Consider the following 21,198-nt stretch of genomic DNA (forward strand, 5'->3'; position numbering starts at 1 on the left):
TTGCTTTGAATCAATATTGTTGCTACACTCCTAAAGCAGTGGCAATGTTCAGGTCTTTTCTGCCTCGCGGGCAAATCTTCATACCAGTAATTATGTGCAGACTTGGCTCTTCCTGAGATTGTAGGACTTGGTCCATTGAATGTAACAAAAATAATCGATGCCTATTTACAAATGAAATGAAGAGTCTGCATTTTGGTGCAACTCCATATAACTGTCGGGTGATTTCGCTCTGAACTTGTGACACTCTGATCGGTCTGAAAAAATCATTATCCCGCCCCTCTGGGAAAAATTTGCAGCCAGATTGCACCATTGCCTGTTACTGTCTGAGAGATGGCAATGTCAGGGGTTCATGACGGTGGTTAAACCTATTGCGAATGGGCAGCACAATTGGGTGTAGGATACTCCGAAACCATTGCACACTCCTGAATCTGCGGTGGGTTGGTACCCCACGCTACGTAAGGAGTAGGTTTCTTGGTAAGACTTGGTCCACGTGAATGGGTCGTGCCTTAAAAATGATGAGAAGTTGCGAATTGACGCCCTGTGAAGTGTCCTTCGACCAACTAGTGCTAATCCGGTCACTGTCTCCAGGTCACCATGCCTCGGTCAATGAGCGGGCGAAGCACCCAATGGCTCCGTCAGGAGTACATCGTCAACTTCAGCCCGTAGTCAAACCGGTACACGCACAAATATCTTAGTTGAGAGTGGGGGACATCAGTAAAGTGCTTCTCATCGGGGTAATACAGTACCACTGTATACAATGACCCCATTTTTTGTTGGATTCATTTCCGCCGAGGAGTGGTCGATAATGAGAATTTCAGGCCAGTCTGATTATCACCAGTACAGAGGGCAATTTTCTAATAGTTATGTGGCTTTCCCTCAAACTGTAAACTCTTTCATGTCAATTGTAAATTAGTGTTGCTTGGTAGTGTTCAGGGTCTTTTTGTCGAACAGGCACATCTGCATACCAGTAATTATGTGCAGACTTGGCTCTTTCTTTGGAGCAGTACAGTTGTAAGATAAATCCTGTTTGTAATTTTATAAATTAGTTGCTCATTAAGGGCTTACGAAGGTTTTGATGCCTTGCTGGCATATCTGCATACCAGTAAATATGTGCAGATTCATTTCTTGCTTTGAATCAATATTGTTGCTACACTCCTAAAGCAGTGGCAATGTTCAGGTCTTTTCTGCCTCGCGGGCAAATCTGCATACCAGTAATTATGTGCAGACTTGGCTCTTCCAGAGATTGTAGAACTGGGTCCATTGAATGTAACAAAAATAATGGATGCCTATTTAAATATGTGAATATGTCCTTCGACCAGCTATAAACATTGGGAGTGCTTCAGCACTGTTTGTGTACATGATACACAGCTCATGTGTCTGGCATTAATATACAGATACACAAGCTTAATTTGGCGTATTGTTCATTAGGATTTCATTCTGATTTATTGATACATGGGGGCTTTTCCTAAATACGACATGGCCTGGTTCCGTAAACGATCAAGAGCACACATCTAGAGTGCTAATCCATGGGGTAAGTCGGATTTACTTGGAGTCTGTTGGACTGGGTCCACTGAGCGTGATAAAATAATTAACACCGATTTACAATTGAAATGAAGAGTCTGCATTTTGGTGTAATCCATGTAACTGTCCTGTCCTGATGCTCCCTGATGTTGGTCTTTGACTGTTCTTTGGTCAGCTCCGTGATTCTTTTTTACCACGAGCAGGCTCCTTTAGGCCTACAACCTGTCAGTGTTGTAAATTTCAATTAAGAATAAAATTGTAAACTATGCTAGTGTCATTTTGTTTGTTTTAGTGTTTATGGCGTTTCATTGTTAGATTAGAGCTGCAGAAGAAACTACGTAAATAAGCAGAAGAAGTCAGTGCTTTCCTCTGAATATTATAAAACTAGTAGTGCTCCGGAAAAAAATAGCATTTCAAGAATCTACAGTGATGTCATCTTAGAGTTGTTTCTCTCATGCCTGAAAATGTGGTCCTGTATTATTCATGCATAGGCGTCTTTGAATTTCACCAAGTTGTATTCTGATGGCATGACCGGGACAATGTTACAACCTGTAATGGACATTTTTTGGGGTGTGATGTGAAGATTCACTCAGTATGAAACTGTGGTATATGCCACAGGGACAAAGTCACATCCGGTGATTATGGCCTAGCTGACTTGACGATGTCCAAGGTGAAATTTAATCTTCACCCCCAGAATGAGCATACCAATTGAAGTAGACCTCTCTGTTCACCATGCTGCAAACAGGTTGATAGGGACAATGTCACAAGTGTTGAGTAGGTTGTGACATCTTCCCTTGGAGGGAAATGAAGCCTTTAGGCCCCTCTAGTACTGTAGAAAAGCTAGTAAATCCATTTGCTTAGAGTGCTTAATTCTGATTATTAGCTTCAGATGCCATATTTACACTCCAGACACAATGGACAGGCCTTATCGCCTGGTACATAGAGGAAGGACAATCAGGATGACGAAAGCAACTGTATTGGAGTCCCTAGCCTTGTTTGGCTCTGGAGTGGCAAGTACAGCAATGGATTGGGGAACAAAAATAAAGGAGCACAGAACCACACTATCAGGACACTCTTAATTGGGACTGACAAGTGCTGTCCTAGAGGTGTCCTGATTAGAGAGGTCAAATATAATGGAAATTACAACTTTGGGTTCTAAAACTAGTGTTCTTTATAGAGAGGTGTTTGCTGAAGTAGGTTCCACTGTCAAAAAGTCTTAGGCTACTCAAATTGCTTGGTGGTTGGGGTAGGTTCCAGTCCATCATCACAACCGTCATCAAAAGTTTTATAATCATTGTCCAAGACATGAAGAAAATGAATAAAAATGTAGATCTGTTACTTGCAAGACTAGTACATACAAATACAGCTAATGGGCCCCACCCTGTGTCTTATGTCATTGGCAATACCAAAAAATCTACTCATGCAAAAGGCCTAAAAACATGCTCAATTTCATAGGAAAGTGACCTAGGCGACAGTAGTGCTATCTAGCGGTAGAAAGTAGAACTGAGAGTTTTGGACGAAGATTTCAGTTCTATTTTCTGCCGCGAGCTAGCGTTACCGTCGCCTGAGCCAATTTCATCTTGTGGGTCCTGTCCTCTGAAGGCAACAGGAGTCGGGTAAAATTAGCACAATCATTAAATTTTGACACATATTTGTGTATATGGAGATCTCCACTTGGACACAGTCGTGGGACAGAATGACTGAAAAATACAACCCTTGATGGCAAAACCGACAAACATGTATTCGTCACATGCAGTGCAGTGGTACAACCCAAAGCGAAGACTGAACATTCCAGATTACATAGACAGGGTAAATTGAAAATAAACTTCAACATTGAAGCTCCCAAATCATCAGCAAAACACTGTATGATCTACGGTGAGGCACCGCCTGATACGTCAAATTAAGCGGTCAATACAAATACTGATCATACGGGTCGAGATAGGATCGCGAGATCTCTGTTCAGAGGGAGGCAGATTGAATCCTGATCTCTCTGTTGAAAAGGGACAGGGGTCGATTGAAATTGGGCATATTAAACCACAAGAAGAAAGATAGGACAATAAATTTACAAGATAAGCTTTTTATTGACAAATAAGAATCTCCCTTAAAACAAATGGTTGCATTCAATCAACGACACATCAGCTAAACCTGAAGTTTTTCTTTTCTTTTTTGTGGCCCCAGCATGGTGATTTTTACATGTTACACAACAAGAATTTCATAGTCGAAGGATAAGCAGATCATTGCCTTTTAATAGTATGATACAGCTAGCAACCCCTCCCATATGGCAGTTTTGAACACCATTTTCTATGGTATACTAATTATAAGGAACACAGTTGTTTTTAACAAGAAGTAACCCAGATATACAGTACAATAAGATAGAAACAACTATCAATAATTCGTAAAACACGCCAGAGATATATCGTCAACTTGTCCTTATGTTTGAATATGGAATGCAGTATAACATCATGCAAAATGGACCAAATGAATAATGAAGCTTTCAATTCTGGATTATGATAAGGTGTTGCACTATTTCCTTGATCTGGTTATTATTAACATGATTGCAGCTGAACTGTTCCTTTGTTGACGTCCTTAAGAATATGTTTTTAAAATTATGAGGCAGTGGATAAATGTTCACTGGATTTGGAGTTTTCACTCCTTTTAGAAATGTCAAGTTTTGCAAAAGCTAGGCCCTGGCCTATACGAGGTCTTGTGGAGTGTTCTGCCTTCACCTAGAACGATCGTCGCGTTGGATCCTCCTAATATCCACTGTTGTAACTGCCACCACCGCCATAACCTCCTCCTGAAGATAAAATAAGAACACATTTAATATAGAGGCCAATATATTTGAAGTAAGATGCTGCAGAGGTGTCTTATGGTACTCCTCAAATATAAAATCAACTCCCATTGATCAAAGTTATTTAGTACGACACCACGACTACAAATGTGGGATATTTTACCTGAGCTGTAGCCGCCGCCACCACTCCTGTATCCACCACCACCACCGCTGTTGTAGTCACGACCACCACCGCCGCCGCCTCCTTGTCTGTAGGGATGGTTTCTACCACCACCTGCAAGAAGATGACAATCATTTCAGATGAGAGAATATTTAACGAGGTTATGCCAATTGTTGATCAGACAAACTAACGACAAGGGTGTGGATCCCTGCTTTTTCTGAGTTAGCATGATTAGCAGTAGAGCCATCAAACACTGGCCATTTTGCATTGAACTCTGGGTATTTAAAGGGGTTCACCGTTCGTGATTACTTGTGGTCCAGTTAAATAGAAATCCACTAATACACAACGTCATAGTGCAGATATTGTGAAAACAAATTTGTCTAAACTTGGTAGTCCTAGTATTTGTATATCAGTCTACACAACGGCAGTGTTCAAATTCATAATTTGTACGTATTTCCGCAATTGGATATTTTTGAATTAAATTACAAACATCACCCTGAATATTTGACAACAAACACCTGTAAATTTCAGTTCCCAGCACATTCTTTTACTGACAGTGATTTGAATGACTCAGGAGATTGAAACCCAATATCCAATCCATAGAGAAAATGGACAGCACATGCACGCAGCTTAGCACTTAAGAAGAGACAGATACTTTCTAGAATTCCAATTATTTTCTATTAGTAAATGAGAGGATCAGGAATACCAACACCGGCACACATATCAAGGTCTGAAGCGGAATTAGTAACAAGTATGTGAGGAACGACTCGGGAGATTGAAACCCGATATTAGTTGAGGTAATCACAAAATGGAAACCTATCACATGCATACTAGCTTTAAGGATGTCACCTAAGTAGTAAGTACGCAAGTTTCTATATTTATAAGGGGAAGAAGAGAGAAAAGGTTATACTAATAGAGGGACAAGTACCATAATCCTCACCTGATCCACCATAGCCGCCACCTCCGTATCCGCCGCCGCCACCTCCGTATCCGCCGCCGCCACCTCCGTATCCGCCACCGCCACGTCCGTATCCACCACCGCCGCTTCTCTTGTTGGTGGCCAGGTTGATCTTCAGCTGTAATAAGATGCACAAGATAAGAAAACAAACATTGGCAAAGTGTTCAGCTCAATACAAAGTGCCCTTCAGATTCTAATGGAATGCCAAACATGGCTAAAATTTTCAGAGCCATAACTGGCATCAAAAGGGGTTTTAGTATGAAAATGTATGTAGTGACTTGCTTCCCCACTTAAGATATGACAATCAAGAGGAAATGTTAAAGTTGCCATGTCTAATTTTCATCAAACACCAGTTGAGGAGGGCCAGCCTTAGTGAATTTAAAATGGACTCCCAGGAAAATTAACCTGCTCTTCATGACAGGTAAGCAAGTTCTGAACCAAGCTGTATGGCGATTGATGAAATACAACACTCCAGACACAAGACTCTTTTTATAGCATCAAGGAAGGTAGCCTTATTCATACAACCTGCCTACTTCTGATAACCTCAATACAAAAATGCAATTCAAAGATGGCAAACTTTGAAAAACGTTGAAGAATGCACTCTCATAAAGTAGGCAGACTAAACAGAATTTAACATTTTGAGAAAAAATTATACTTGGGGAAACCCACTGGGATACGTATCGGTACATGTAATATACGAGCAAGAACTAAGTAGCCTTTGAAAGAAAGAAATCTTTTGATAATACCTCCAATGCAGAAATCATCAAATAACCAAAGTCTTCCATACAAATGTTCCTCATCAATATAACAATTAGCTCGCACAATATATTCTGCTTGCACTAGATCGCCACAAAATGTTCACTGTGCTCAGAAACCGTCTCCATGGCTAACTTAGAACTTCCTAGAATAACAATTGACCCGATTTATGAACAGAATCGAACAATACACTACAGATCTTCATCCGCAATAAAGGCTTTTTTCATAAATTTTTATTGGCGATAAAAGTTTGACGAGTGGACTACCATAACCGATCCTGGTGATATCTTGAACTGCTATCCACGAATGATCTTCCTCTCCTTCAAGAACTCCATACCGATCTTTGTCACATTTCCACAGCATCTTATTTAAGTATCACACCAGCACAATGTCCAAAATGTTGCAGCACCAACCAACACCCCCCCCCTGCAGTTTTATATTTTTGTTGAGGAATACTAATAGCTTTCATTTGTGGCACATTAATTTCACCCCAGTAATCTTACATGAAACACACCACAATTGTATGAACAATCATGGATAGGATTTTTTCATTGCGACCTCAAGACAGACTGGGGACTGCCCACATGCAAGATAGAGCAAAAGGTGTGTCCTCTTGCAAATCTTGAAAATATCCAAATGCTTTTTTATACACAGATATCTGATAACTAGGAGAGCAAGCAGTGAGGACCATTTTCAATCATGTTAAGGATCAAACCAGCCGTTTTCCTCATACTGAAACATTCCACAAATTAGGCCTAGAGGTTGGTTTTTGACACTTGTTAAAAACAAGCATGCTGCATTGTGTCACTAAAGCTATAATCTTCCTTCTGCAATTGCATATTTCATAACATCCACTTGATGATGATCCATAATAAGGCACTTTTCAAACAATGTCTTATCCCATTGTTCTTACTGCCTTGATCTTATATCAAGGTATATTTTTTGTTAGCCAGGCAATGCAATCATGATATCTTTGCCAATAATATTCTCTCGTCCTACAACATCCAAATAGTTTGAGCTGCTCTTGTTGGAAACATGCTATTCGAAAACACGATGATCATCTTATTTTGCAATATCGAAATATCTGCTATCTCATGATGAAACTGCTCAAACAGTGTAAATCAGTCACGAAGTCTTGATGCATTTCCTATCAAACAAAGATTATACGGATGAACTTTTCATAAATGATGTAAAATGTACAGTAATGTAAACAAGCAAACGGTCCATTTTTCTTACACTATCATGTTCAGCCTTCCACAACATTTTATAACGTCAACAATTTGAGACCACATCCTTGATGGTTAATTTCAGACAGCCAATTGAATCCTGATAACCGGCATTAACGTTATAGGTCACAACATCGCAAAATCCCCCACAGCCCTTTCCCTGTAATAACAACAACCAATGTCCATATCGTTTAGGGCTATGTAGAGCTACCTACTAGTACAAGTGAATTACCTGAAAGACTGTCTTTCATGTAGGTTTTACGCCTCAACATTACCCTTTTTGTACAGAATTCAATTAAGCATGAAACTGTGTTCGAATCTATCTCTGGTTGGAATAATTGAAAGAATTATTTTGTAACAGCATTCCCTTCTTTTAGAAAATTGCAAAAATCGTTCTTTAGCAAAAATGGCGCTGCTTGATACTTTAAAATATTCAGTCTTTTGAATGAATGCAGACATGATTACATTTCGTTGCTCGTCGATCACAATATCACAATATCATAGCAGAAATACAGCAGTTCTCTCCGAGAACAGATCACAGAAATGTCCAAGACTTTAAGGTCAGCGGGAGAGAACAAATGCAGCATGTGCAGAGTTAGTCATTTCCTTCCGGTTCCCAGATTACCCACAGCAATGCCAATAACGAGAAGAGAGCAAACGAGTCAATGTACTAATATTTTGTGGAAGCCCCAATCAATAACAGTCAAGAAAATGAACAGTCAAAAAACAGTAGATACTGGATCAAAATATCTCAATGAAATGTACATTCCAACAACGAGAGTATTCAGAGACGGTCATTAGATAAGAACAAGACTACTTAAACTCCCAACACTTCTTTCTTTTTACACTTCTGACATGCAACGAGCTAATGCCAAATATGTTTTAACACAACACTAAGAGTGTATCAAAGTAACAAGTGTCTATTTCTGCAAAATTCCTCTTCAAAAAGGTCAACTTTAATTAAAATACTTGAGCTGATGACGTCGCCACTTAATAATCCTAAAAGCTGATGCCATAATGCAGTTATCAGATGTTCCATTCCCCAATAGAGTGCTTTCACATGACGTCATCATCGGCCATGTTGGAGGGACAGACAAAAGAAAGCAAGCCCAAATGACCATGATAGCATTTGTTTCAGCTCATTGTTAGTTCTGCCCTCCAACTTGGCTGACCGTGAAAACACCCTATAGTCCTTTCAAGTTAAAATGTACAGAAACTTAAAACTCATAAAGTTTTCCCAAACTGAAATAAGGGGTCTGTTGTTACAGGTACAACAGACCTGGTGTATCATTAATGATGCGCCATGACTGGCAATGCATTTATGATTTAGCATGAAGTTTAGAATGGAAATTTTAGAATTGAGCATCACAAAAAATTTCTGTACATCTAAGACATGAGAATGATACATGTAATACCATGCAAAAGGTTTCACAGACCTTAGCAGCAACGGGATATTCCGGCTCTGCGTTTATCTTTACAACATGTACAATGGTCAAGTATTAATCTCACCTGGTGAACCTATGGCGACCTTTCATGCCAACATCTCCGAGGATGGATAGATATGGCGTATCCACTTCTTGGAAGTTCCTGCCGAGGCTCTAAATTCGCGTACAAATCCCATGGCCACCCCTAAGTGGTCATTGGCTAAAACAGCATCCATTCAAAGAGTTAGCCATACGCACTACAAAACTAAAATCTTGGGGCCACGAAAACGAGCAAGTATCGACTGGCGACCAATTTTCTAGTGGCTTGAATAATGATATGAAGCAACCCAGTTTGCAAACATTCAGTGAGGGCATATTTTGGACAAAAGAATAGCAGAAGATTTAAATTTTGTAGCAAGTTTGGCGAACCCTCAAATCATGAAAAGTCCTGAAAGGTATAAACTAGCATTATCCTCATTACTTTACATTAAAGTACAGACAAGTGCAAGTGCTGAGGTATCTAGACAATATACATGTATGCACCGAAATATTTTAAACCATGGGGACAGACTCGTGGGCGGGGAGGGGGTCTTGATGCAGGGGGTCTTGATGCAGATTGCTAATTATTATTCAGGTGCTATTTCACAGCATATTTGAGGAATGCCTGTTCAAAAACATGTAAAAATCATGTGATCATAGAAAAATTCACCAATATACATGTAGCAGATTAACTGTTGTGTTGCCGGTAAAACCTGACCAACCCGCTTTAGAAAAAAAAGACAAACAAAACCCAACCACAATAAATGTTTTTTTAAGGAAAATTAAAATACTTTTTTAAAAGGGGTGCAATATACATGACCCCCCCAACTGTGTCTGATGGACTCAAAAATGCTTGTAACTGAAGAGTTGAAAGCTATATATCTGAGCAGGAATTAGTTTTTTTGTTGCCTACCCTTTCGTGTGTACATGTATCTTCTGCACAAAATACTGGGAAAAAATTTTTTCTCCCAACTATCAAACCCTTAAATTACATTTGGATGAGGCGGCCAACACAAGACTTATTCTGTTCGGTTTAACGGTTCTTACAGCTCTTTCTTTCATATCTTGTCCGTCCAGGTCACAACAAAGCTTTGCTGTATCTTTGGAATCGAATGTGACGAAGCCGAAACCTCTTGAACGGTCAGTATCTCTGTCTGTAATAACTTTGCAATCTATTATGACTGCCCCGGCTATTTGTGATTCCAAGTAGTGTCGAAGTTCATCATCACCAACGTTGAAATCCAGATTCCCAACGTAACACTTGCAACCACTGGAATAAAAGATATACCGTACATATTATATCGGAAGGATTTTATTTTTTTAATATATTTTTATCGGTTCATAAGAAAGCAGGAACGGACCGAAACGAACCAAAACGGGCCGGAACAGAGTTAAAATTTGCCGAAACGGAGCTTCTAGTGGTTTTAAATGGCATCTATAGGCAAGATAGGGCACCCTATTTTTATATATAGGCCTCTATTATATATATAGGCCTATTTTGAATAATGCAAGTTTTCATAACTATAAGTGTAACTATAGTGTTGTTGGTCGTCGTAACATCACGATGCATGGCCGTTTATTAATATCATATATATATTTTGAATAATGCAAGTTTTCAAAACTAAGTAACTACAGTGTAGGTCGTCGTAACATCACGATGCATGGCCGTTTATTATGATAGAGAACTCGTAATGATAGGCGCCTGCGCCTTCGTGTATATGAATGACGAGTGGCTTCGACGAGAAGTGCACGCAGCAGTGCACCGTGACTGTACATCATGTACATGATGTATGTATAGTGTATACAGTTTAACTGTGCATGTTGAGTGCAAATCGAGCAAACGCATGGCGCGCCGGTCGGGGAGCGGGCATGGAAGACACACGATTTTCCATCAGAAAACATGGCATAGCCGGTAAAATAGGAAATAAACCGCATGAATCGATATCAATAAATCTTCTCGAAAATAACGACTGTTACTTACTCTTCGTCAGACATTCTGGTTCAGTTCAAGATTGGTGTTTTGAGAAGAAAATGGGACAGAAAACACAGCTACGATGTTACACGACTGCGCCCGGGAGACAAAGGTCGAATGGCGTGTGTACTGAAAACGAGGCTCAATATTATGTTAATGAGCTATTTTATGATAATGGTGTGGTCTCACTAGCCAGTGGTGATCAGGTCAACATTGGTCCCCCATTACCATGGATACAGATAAGCCTATCATATCGCTATTGCTGCATGTTCAAATGTCGGTGTCCTGGGTATTTTGTGAAAAGGTAGCTCTGACAATTATTTGAGGAAAATATCAGCTTCTTCTGTGCACGTCCGCAGTGACCAGGTCTCGCATGCTTTTTATAGCTCAATCGGATGTTGACATGAACTGGTTCCTGTCAGAGTGCACATGTTCTCAAGGTGAGACTTCGCGGTCAAAATGCTCAAAGAAAAGCCGCAACGACACCCTATTTTGGTATCAAAATTTAAAATTGTTATTATTTGGCTTTCTCAATGTGATAAGTAGAAGTTTATAAAAATATTATTTCACCATCCATGTTAATCGTCAAGTTATAAGGCGGCAAGGTGAAATTTTCATCGATGTACAGGGTGTCTCATGTATTGTGCTGCCCCCATGTTCTCATGACTGAATTACTTGATAACAATGAAAGCTGGCCAGATGTATTCTAGAAGCGACAAGCTATTCAGAAATGTATAGGTTTATGTGTGAGAGCGATATACTGCAAGGTCGACAGCCACTTGAACAGGGGTATGCATGAAATGACGTCGCGCCATTTGTGGAGCCAGGTAGGCCCGGCCATTGCACTGGCTAGTGAGACCTGTACGTCGGGTAGTGCATTCATGGTGCATGAAGATGAACTCCAACTAAGGACAAGATATAAAACAGGGACAGATCTAACATGCTCAGCAGGGTGTTTTTGACGTGTCAAACACACCTGGCAAGATCCAGGTTTATGACAACTTTTCAGTCAACGTCAAAGGTTGGTGGGTTGGTTAAAAATGATTCAATGCGGTTGGCATTGGCACCGACTTTGGCACGTCGTGACGTCACAACGTCAGAAGACATCGCCTAATGCCTCAGTGGACAAAGACAAACCAGAGCCCAAACAAAACAAATGCGCAGACGCGGAACATGTCAGAAGGTTGAAGCCAACATCAAACAATGCCATCATAAGCCACTGTCATGACTGTTACCGATTGATTGTTCTCTGTGAAACGCATGACCAGTCGGCACCCAAACAAACTTTTTCATAATCATCAGATTCTAAAGTTCCCCTCTCCCCTCTCACAGTCATTCACACATACAGTGGATTGAATTATAATGGTTGATGTCAGTTACCCTGGATTAATAGTTTTTTGGTATTGTGTACTGGATTTTAAAGGAATGAGGTGGAGTGTAGGTATCACTCACATGTGGGCAGGTCCTCCCTTAATTCGTCAACTTTAAAATTGTAGGCATGTCTAACAGCAAACTATTGCAATGTATTTCAGGTTCCACAAGCTCCAACATGGAAAGACCCAGATCCTGAATTGCTTCCTGAGGTAAATAGGCCTTACCATGGTATAAGTTAAGATAAGTGTACGTCCTCCGGGATACTATCTAAGAAGGAGTTTTTATCAGTGTGAACGAATGTAAGACAGAAACATCTGTCCAAGTAGTCATTGTCAGGTGTTCAGGAGCACAACAACTAGTCAAATGGGCCAATTTTGTTGGCAATCCACTATTTTAGATATGGTACAAGTAAGACAATGTCCAGGCCGTTGGGTAGACTGTTCACCCTTTTTGTATTCTGCCAATACATTTCTTGTGTTTCTTTTATAAAACTTATCCATTAACAAACTTTATATTGCCTTCCAGCACACTGAGATTGAGTCAGACCTCATTTACCATCTGGAGCAACTTGCCCTGGTAGATTTTGGTAATGATGCTGGAGTTGAACGTCTTACAAATGCCATCAAGTTTGCTGATATGCTGCAGCTAGTGGACACCAATGGTGTAGCTCCCATGGATTCAGTCTTGGAAGACAGGTTGGTCTGATAATTCATTATATTTGCCCCACCTGCACCACGGTGTGAAAAAAGTTATACAAAGCCAGGAAGAAATAATGTTTATCGTATTGAACTCTTGCATAAATAACGATGTTTGTCAACACTTATATGGAAACAATCTGGGTATTGGCAGATATTTTTAAATCATCAACAGATCATGTCTTTGACGCTTCTGTCTTTGTCACGTTAGCTGAATATTTCTTTTTCCATTTCAGGTTTCTCTATCTCAGACAAGATATTGTCACGGAGGGGAATTGCAGAAGTGATATAATGAAGAATGCAAAGAATACAGTCGAGGAGTACTTTGTTGCTCCACCAGGTCAGTGAAACTTTTCGTAAATTTGTAAATATTCAAATCAAATCCTATGGCCTGTTATGGTTATGTTGTTATAGCACTGAGAATTACATTGGGACGCACCTGTCCATTCAATTTTCAGACCCCTGTGACCACTGGCCCAAAGAGACTGGCTAAACCGACAGTAACTTTTTTCCAGTATAATGCCCATCCAACATTTTCTTTCAGGTAATATTCCTTTGAAGAAGAAAGACAAGGACTACATTCCTGTGGGCGACGGTTGAATTCAACTGGCCATACAACACAAATTAACACCAATGGCTGCCAATTATTTAATAGCACCGAGTTCCTTTATTGGGGTACATTTTCTATCGTTGAACATGTCCCTTCCTAAGAAAACTTAGAACAGCACGCCTCCTCGTGTAGTGTTATTGTACTGATTTGACTTTTATAACTCTATATAATTTCTCATCCTGGTGCAGGGCCGGAGAATTGAACCCCTGATTCCTCTGGATGCTATTAAGGTCTTTAATAGTCAGTTGTATTGACGAGTCTGATGTATTATGATCGGGGAACTATTAGTTTTATTGAGCTGTTTTTAATAAATTTTTATTAGGTAAATCTTGTAGTTCAGTCAATTATTGAAAAAATGGCTTTGCATTAAAAAGATTGGGGTTTCCTCTATCTTCAAAGCCTGCTTAATATTCTGCCTGTGCCTTCAGTCAAGAATGACATGCATTCAAAGGAGATATGAATGTGCACTGTCCTCAAACCCATACAAAGGAGGTCTGGGTGGGCACTGTCCCACTCCAGAATGAAACCCACAACGAAGAGGTCTGGTTGTGCACTGTCCTCTGTCCTAAATACAAGGCATTGCAAGGAGATTTAGTGATGCACACTGTCCTTCAATCAAAAAAGGAACTCATTCAAAGGAAATCTGAATGCGCACTGTCCACATTAATGTATGAAATGCATTCCAAGGTGATATGAATGCACACTACGATATGAATTTGCACTAGCCTTGATCATGTATGAAATGCATTCGAAGGCAACATAAATGTGCACTGTCTTCTCTCATTAATGGAATGCATTCCAAGGAGGTACGTATGCTGTCTTCAGCTATGATTGATAGCGACATGGATGTGCTCCGTTTCCAGTTATGAATGAGCACACTTCATGCTGGTCTCCAAGTGTATTCAAAGACACCTTTTATCGACTGTACCGAACAAATCTTCAGTGGTGCCACTCTCCTGTATATGAGACCAAGAAATCGAACAAAAAAAACAAACACAACTTTTTTATTACATCAACAATATATTCTTGAATATGTTGGAAACAAATAATCAATATGACTAGTGGCATTTTATAGCAGCACGGACATCAACAAAATGAACCAACATTTCTCCCTGTACAACAGGTTTGGCCTAAACATTCATTCTTTCTCGATCCATCCCATCATGATAATAATAATCATGAGATTTATATGGTGCTAAATCCAACTGGTTTCAGTCACTCAAAGTGCTTTACATTATTACCTCTAGCTATTGGCTTGTACAGTGTTCATTCATCATTCAAGCTCTACACTATGTGAGTATCACTGGTTCGAGCTGCAGCTGTACAGCGCTCAGGACTAACATTCATATTTTGCCATCTCTGCAAGCTAGTTACCCATTTACTCCTCGGTTGAGAGAGGCAAGTAGGGTAAAAAACTTGAAAACGCGAGTATAGCCAGTTCTTCTTTTGACGTGTGTATGCGAGGTTCCGAGTGTGGGGGGGATCACCATTTGTATAAACCTCAGGTTCTCAAGCATGGGCCAGACATGTTCAAGAGAGAGAGGAGGCACAACTCTCTCCACCAGGCAACAGGTCTAACAACTTGTCATCTTCAACATGTAACATCCTGCATCATTATGTCCTACATAATTTACTAAATAGCAAATCACTCTAATCATCGCCCAGTCCCCGTGTCAACATAGCAAGACAATGGCACTCGGTCCCTAATATACAACGACTTTATGGTCTATTTCACAAAAAAATGGCACTCTCTTTTTTGGTGGTTTTGCACAGAAAAATGTTGTTTCATCAGGAACTTCCAAAAGTCCAAAGTACCTGCAAATGCTTACTTTGCTAGAATCGAAACAAGTATGACCAAGAAAGATCCATTTGAACTGCATTTCTGACTACTTTCCCGAGCCATGCCCATTTCGCATGCAGTGCCATTTTTTCATGAACAGGAGTATAGGAGTCCTCTACTGCCACATGGTTAAATTTGTTTCATTGTACATTTGTATATACAGTGCACACAAGTGTATGAGACCCCTCCCCAAATAAAATAAACTGTTATGATGATAACTCATTGCCAGGCTGGACAAGAGTATGTTTGCAATATACTTCTATATCTATTGCATGGAAGAATAACATGCAGCAATGTTCAACAACCTACTATTTTTCATTGAAACACCCTGTATTCATCTAATTTACCTTACTGGGCTGAAATAAACTTGTTGAAGCAACAAACTTTGTACACTGCAAACAAAAACCTATTCTTTAAAGTAATGGGTGTATTCAGCAGAGTATGGTCATTAAAACTGTACATCATATAATATGGTCTTAGCATTAAAGAAATAAATTACAGAATCAATGATAAATACAAACAATTGAATGCATAATCTACAGTTTATTCAGTTTCATGACACATTTTGCTTGTGCTTCCTGAAAAACAACATCAAAATCAAGAAAAAAAGCAGAGATGATGATGATGAAATTATTTGAAATATCTCAACACTTATCCACAATTTGATCAGAAGCATTTAATACTGAAGTCGATTCATTTGAATAATCTATTACTGTTCATCAAACACTGGGAAAAAGGAAGAACCGGCAACAACATATTTTCAAAACTGAAATGACTTAATTCTATCATGTTTTTAGCATTTTTTGTTGGCATGCAGAAAGAACATCACTCATGCCAAGAAGTTAATCAATTCTCTGGTCATCTCAAAACTGGATTACAATAAGTTCCTGTTATATGGACTGCCTTGAAAAACCATCACACTACTGCAGCGAGTGCAGAAACATGCGTTATTGATAGATACACCATTTGATGAATGGTTAGCGTCTTAGGGCCCAGGTGCTGATCACTTTTAGCATTTATACACTGATGCAGATTCTTCTGAAGAGCCTGAGTATAACAAGCAAGACGGAATGTTCTGTAGTACCACTACCTTCATCCAAGGGATGCTGGCTCCTGGAAAACCTGAAGAAATGGTAATTGAACAGTTCAGTATTACACCTATACGCATATATAAGATATATAAGACTAGCTTATATATTTTCTTGATTACTTTGAAACCATTCCTGGCTTGATAAAGTTGAAAACACGATGGAAAGGCTTAAATTCTGCATCGTTGAAGAATCCGATTCTTTCCCATCGATGCTCAGTATTCAGAATATTTCCTGGCTAATAATACATTTATTACCCAGTACTGTGAACACCCAAGTTCTTGATTTTGAACCTATGATGATAATGGGATCAGATTGTAAAAAGATGTTGGAAAGATCGATAATAATGTACAATTATAAAGCAAGTGTTAAGAAAAGGATTCAGCAAGGTCATTAGATTTTAGTTAAAGCATAAAAGGAACTTGTAAAGCAAGATGTTGACGTTTTGATGAGCAAAAAGAAAAATACCAAATTAACCCTTACCCCTGAGTAAATGCTATAAATTGAAGTATGTTACAACCCAGACACCATTACCAACCCTGAACCGGGACATCAAACAAGGGATTTATAGAATTTGTAGGATGTTCATTGAGAAAAGGGAAAGTGCTAAAGCAAAAGCATTTTAATTTTGCGAATCAAGTGAAAATGAAATGCTCGCAAATTTTGTAGCTAACAGAACATGTAGCAGGTAAAAGGAATGTGGTTGTGATCCAAGGAAAGGTGTCCACTAGGGTAGGTGTAACATCATGGAGGCGTCGGCAGAGGAGACCCTACTCAGCTGAGTTCAATAAGATGTTCTACTGTACCAGTTTTCGTTTAGAGATGAGAAAAATATCTCAACACGTGCTGCACACAGAGAGAGAGAATGCACTGGAGACACACAGTGATCGTGTTACAAAGCCAAGGAGTGCAATTGAACCAGGAACCTAAATAGCCAGTGTCACACCTGGACCCAGCCCATAAGAGTTGAAAGTTGTAGCAGAAGTTGATTCAAATTCAAATTGACGAGCTCGTGATGACTCAGTTGGTTGTGGGCGATTCACTCAAAAATTTGTTGAAAGGCACTTTCAGCTAGTAACCAAGTATCAAAGTGTCATAGATCACACTTAAAGGACGACGCCTTGATTTAACAAATTTTAAGTAAGTAAAATACCTACTCTGAGAGATCTCATCGTCCATATTTAATTTGAATCAAACCCCCTCAGCAACACCCATACGGCCAGGTCCGAACATAAATATAAACTTACCACATTTACACGTTGGTGCTTATACTAGGACAAGAATCTCCTGAAAGGGTGATGAAATAAAAACACTCAAGCATGCATAAAAAGCAAAATAAATAGGGATAGTATGGGCAGTAGAATCGTACGAAGAGATCCATTATATCTCAATGCATAATTTATTTAACACTTCATCTGCTTAATCTAAATGCTATATTCCTCTGAGGACTTCTAATCAGTTCCGTGGTCCACCAAAATTACACCAAACAGTTCCGGATTTTATAAACTTGTGCATGTGTAACCGGAAACAAAAATCTGTAAATTTTGTTCTATTTTCGGACGTCTGCGGTGCTGACTCAAAGTCGTTTAAGGGATATTTGACGAAGCATTTCATTTTGCATGAAATTCCCAAAATTTACCATATTCTGTCAATTTGTCACATGGTGTTAGAGATGGACCTCTTCAGAATACGTTAGTACTGATAGATATGAGAACTATACAGGCAGACTAAAGACATTAAGCCATTGACAATCAAGCATACGCCCTCCAATGGCTGAAGTGTACCAACATAAATTATGAAAAGTCCTAAATTCTACATTAGGCCAAGAATCCACTGTCACAATTTCAGACTGTTACAGGGGTTGCAGTCGTCAAATCATTTATCCCTACCCACCGACTAAGCACTATTTGTTTGTTCTGCCAACATCCCCCTCTATTTAACTGCAGTTTATTCTTCTGCCAATGCAACCCAATTGCAGTACAAAGATCACAACAGTGAATTCTTGCCTTAGGCAAATCAACCCTTTCCTTCTCATTCTAATTGATGACATACCCAGGTTTTTTGAAGAAAACAAAATTGTTGTGGTGTTTCGAACCATTAACCAGATTGGCATGAATTCCAAAAGCAACAAAGACATTTCTTCCTGCAAATAACCTCTCAAAATCTATTGAAAATGTTAATGAACCACACAAAAATTAAGGATTTGAAAGGGTTGATTTGATTTGAGTCTAACACATAAAAGGCCTGGCTTCACGTTCGGTTGATTTTATCATAACACTTATAGCAGTAACTTTCAGAGACAAATCAGACTTTGCACCACTCTACAAGCATTTTCAAAAAGAAAAGTGATATTGGAAGAAATGCAACGTGAAAAGAAGATTTCATAATGCATCATACTAAAGAAAATGGGTTTTCAACTGACCGCAAACTGGCCTACTGCATAATCCAGATAAGCATTGTCCACCAATTTAAACCGATAGTCACCACCGTTCCAAGTGGTGAATGGATATTTCCCCATGGAACCAAGCCAAAGTATCAAGCTGTGAGTAGGAATTCGAGTGGATCAGCCATCATAGCATTACAAAGCACACAAGATGTCTTTAACTCAACACACTAGAACTGATGACAATCTCAACAGAAGGCATCAACAGTAAAACTACAAACAAGCACATCAAAAATGTTGCCCCAGATTTTCAGCATGGCATATTCAAATGAAATGGAAATTTTATTAAGGATTAATTCATATTTAAATTCAATGTTTCTTCTATCCCGCCAATGTCATGCTGTAGAACATATCATCTACTGTTTTCTTTTTGTCATTTTGGGTGTGAAGGCAACTGTGTTTTTTTGTGTCATTTGAAAAGTTCTGTTTTATTGTTCTGCAGAGTGAGTTTGTATACGTCAAAACAAACAAAGATTTTTTCTTTCTTTCTATTAAGGTGCGCTGGAATGACTAGAGAGCTGATACCGAAAAGTAAATCACGGAGATAGATTCTGAACTAGACTCGTACAACTGGATCACAATGCAATATGACTGTCAAAGACTGACCTTTACACAAATACATCTTCATCTTCAGTTAGAGAGATACTCTCACTCAGGAGGGCTTGGGGAAAGAAATATCACGGCTATAATTCTACCACTTCACCTTACACTTATGGCAGTGAAACAATGCTTTATCTTTAGTTTGATATGAAAAATATTTTAACGAAATTATAAGAATAAGCCGAGCTAAATGTACACTGATATTGTGAATGGCTAAAGAAATGGTGTCGCTGTGTAGAAGCAGGTGGATTGGGGAGGTAGTACCAGTCATAAGTAGATTGCACTCAAAGAACCAGTCTGGTGAAGATTGATTCTTTGAACAGAATTTTAGGAAGGTGTGTATTAATGAGTATCTTGGTTCTAAACCAACCAAAATACTCAATTATTTAGCAAAGATTACTTAGTTTTTTAAAAGTAGAACAGACTGAACCCTTTGTCAGACTAATCACCCAATACACCTGACAAGGAATAGTTTGACGCGGCTTGTGTAAATATCACTTAGAATTTAATATGATTTGTAGGACCCCGACACAATAAATCTGAAGAAAGGTTCAGCTGAACATGAAAATGCATCAATCAGATTGTATCCATTGACAGTTTTATCAACACAAACAAATTCAGGAAGCTATATATTCACCCCCAATGTGTACAGGAAGCAGAGCACTAACTCCGAGATTATATTTGCCTCACAGTGGATGTAAAAGCCAGTTTCATGTCCTTCAAATTGATAACTATAGGTTTGGATATAAGACTACGAAATTGTCCAGTTACCATTCATTACATATGATATACAATTCTGGCAAAACAGCGTGCATCACTGTACAGGCAGTTCTGCATAAGCAACTTGTCTTATAAAGCATGTTAGACTACAAGAGACTTTAGCGAAGAAGTAGAATTCCTCCTGAACAGATTCGTCAGTGTTATCACACATTCTGCTTTACCCCTTGCATGATCAAGAACTTGGATTGTTAAATTGAGAACATTTTGATTGAATTGATATAAAAGAATCATCAAAGCCATAAACACTGATACACATTTTGAAGTTCTTGAACGAGAAGGTTTCACTTGCTATCACTACTAGTTTCTTGGCAATTAGATTTGAGAAAATGACCTCATTTCAAATTTTCACACAATCCTACAAAGGGGTTTATCAGCAAGAAGCCAATTCAACCGATGCAACAGAAGGCGAGTTTTCCGAGGTACTCAGAGATTCTGAATCGATTTCAGAGCTATCCCATCGAAACATTGCCCCACCATAATCCCCATTGCTGCTGCTGCTACCTTTTGACACACTTGTTGGTGGACTTGTCAGTGATTTTGGTGGCTCAATGCGTCCGCCGGTTCCAGTGCATTTGTTGAAATCCCCTCGGAAGTCGCCACGCAGGAACCGCTCCAATTTGTCGACACACGCATCCTGGTAGTCGTGGATCCACCTGAAGTACACATGATAATCATTATTTTTATTCAATTGGGAATTATCAAGCTGAGAGCTTAACATGAACTTGGACAATTTTCCTCACGGCCTGGTCCCACACATGCAACAACTTGAAATTCACACCTTTATGTCAATTGAAAGGAAGGGATTGACGTCTCTTGGAGGTTGCTTCCTGCATGCTTAAACCACTTATCTCCAGTGTTAAAGATGAAGATATCCTTGGTGACAAAACTATGTCTGTTATGGTTTTAATACCACCAGGATGA

At 39.3% G+C, this 21,198-nt stretch overlaps 3 protein-coding genes across 19 annotated transcripts in view; 1 reads left to right on the top strand and 2 right to left on the bottom strand.

Moving 5' to 3' along the window:
- Window positions 1-3,582: 3,582 nt before the first annotated feature.
- On the bottom strand, window positions 3,583-10,970 carry LOC135482471 (uncharacterized). Of its 2 annotated transcripts, none has more exons than XM_064762513.1 (5): window positions 10,857-10,970; window positions 9,923-10,145; window positions 5,413-5,548; window positions 4,476-4,586; window positions 3,583-4,318 (listed from the first exon to the last, which is right to left on the bottom strand). In XM_064762513.1, exons 1-5 carry the CDS (start codon window positions 10,868-10,870, stop codon window positions 4,275-4,277), a joined length of 528 nt encoding a protein of 175 aa, XP_064618583.1. In that variant the 5' UTR covers window positions 10,871-10,970; the 3' UTR covers window positions 3,583-4,274. The 2 variants fall into 2 exon arrangements, with proteins under 2 accessions (XP_064618583.1, XP_064618582.1); XM_064762512.1 differs by having other exon boundaries at window positions 5,401-5,548.
- Window positions 10,971-11,671: 701 nt separating this feature from the next.
- LOC135483608 (glutamyl-tRNA(Gln) amidotransferase subunit C, mitochondrial-like) lies at window positions 11,672-13,847 on the top strand. The gene is made up of 5 exons (XM_064764587.1): window positions 11,672-11,868; window positions 12,380-12,430; window positions 12,747-12,916; window positions 13,153-13,256; window positions 13,461-13,847. The coding sequence occupies exons 1-5, from the start codon at window positions 11,788-11,790 to the stop codon at window positions 13,514-13,516; spliced, it is 462 nt and encodes a 153-aa protein (XP_064620657.1). The 5' UTR covers window positions 11,672-11,787; the 3' UTR covers window positions 13,517-13,847.
- A 679-nt stretch (window positions 13,848-14,526) lies between these two features.
- The window catches only part of LOC135482472 (NAD(+) hydrolase sarm1-like), a 29,858-nt gene continuing 23,186 nt past the window's right edge, over window positions 14,527-21,198 (bottom strand). For 13 of the 16 annotated variants that reach the window (XM_064762523.1, XM_064762526.1, XM_064762525.1 and 10 more), the window contains 3 exons: window positions 20,779-20,930; window positions 19,504-19,558; window positions 14,527-17,741 (listed from right to left, as the gene is read on the bottom strand). In XM_064762523.1, coding sequence (XP_064618593.1) covers window positions 19,506-19,558; window positions 20,779-20,930 — 205 coding nt within the window. In that variant the 3' untranslated portion in view covers window positions 14,527-17,741; window positions 19,504-19,505. The remainder of the gene's footprint in view (window positions 17,742-19,503; window positions 19,559-20,778; window positions 20,931-21,198) is intronic. The other 3 variants (XM_064762520.1, XM_064762522.1, XM_064762515.1) reach the window with 3 other exon arrangements.

This window comes from Lineus longissimus, chromosome 2 (genome assembly GCF_910592395.1).
Source record: "Lineus longissimus chromosome 2, tnLinLong1.2, whole genome shotgun sequence".
Lineage (NCBI taxonomy): Eukaryota > Metazoa > Nemertea > Pilidiophora > Heteronemertea > Lineidae > Lineus > Lineus longissimus.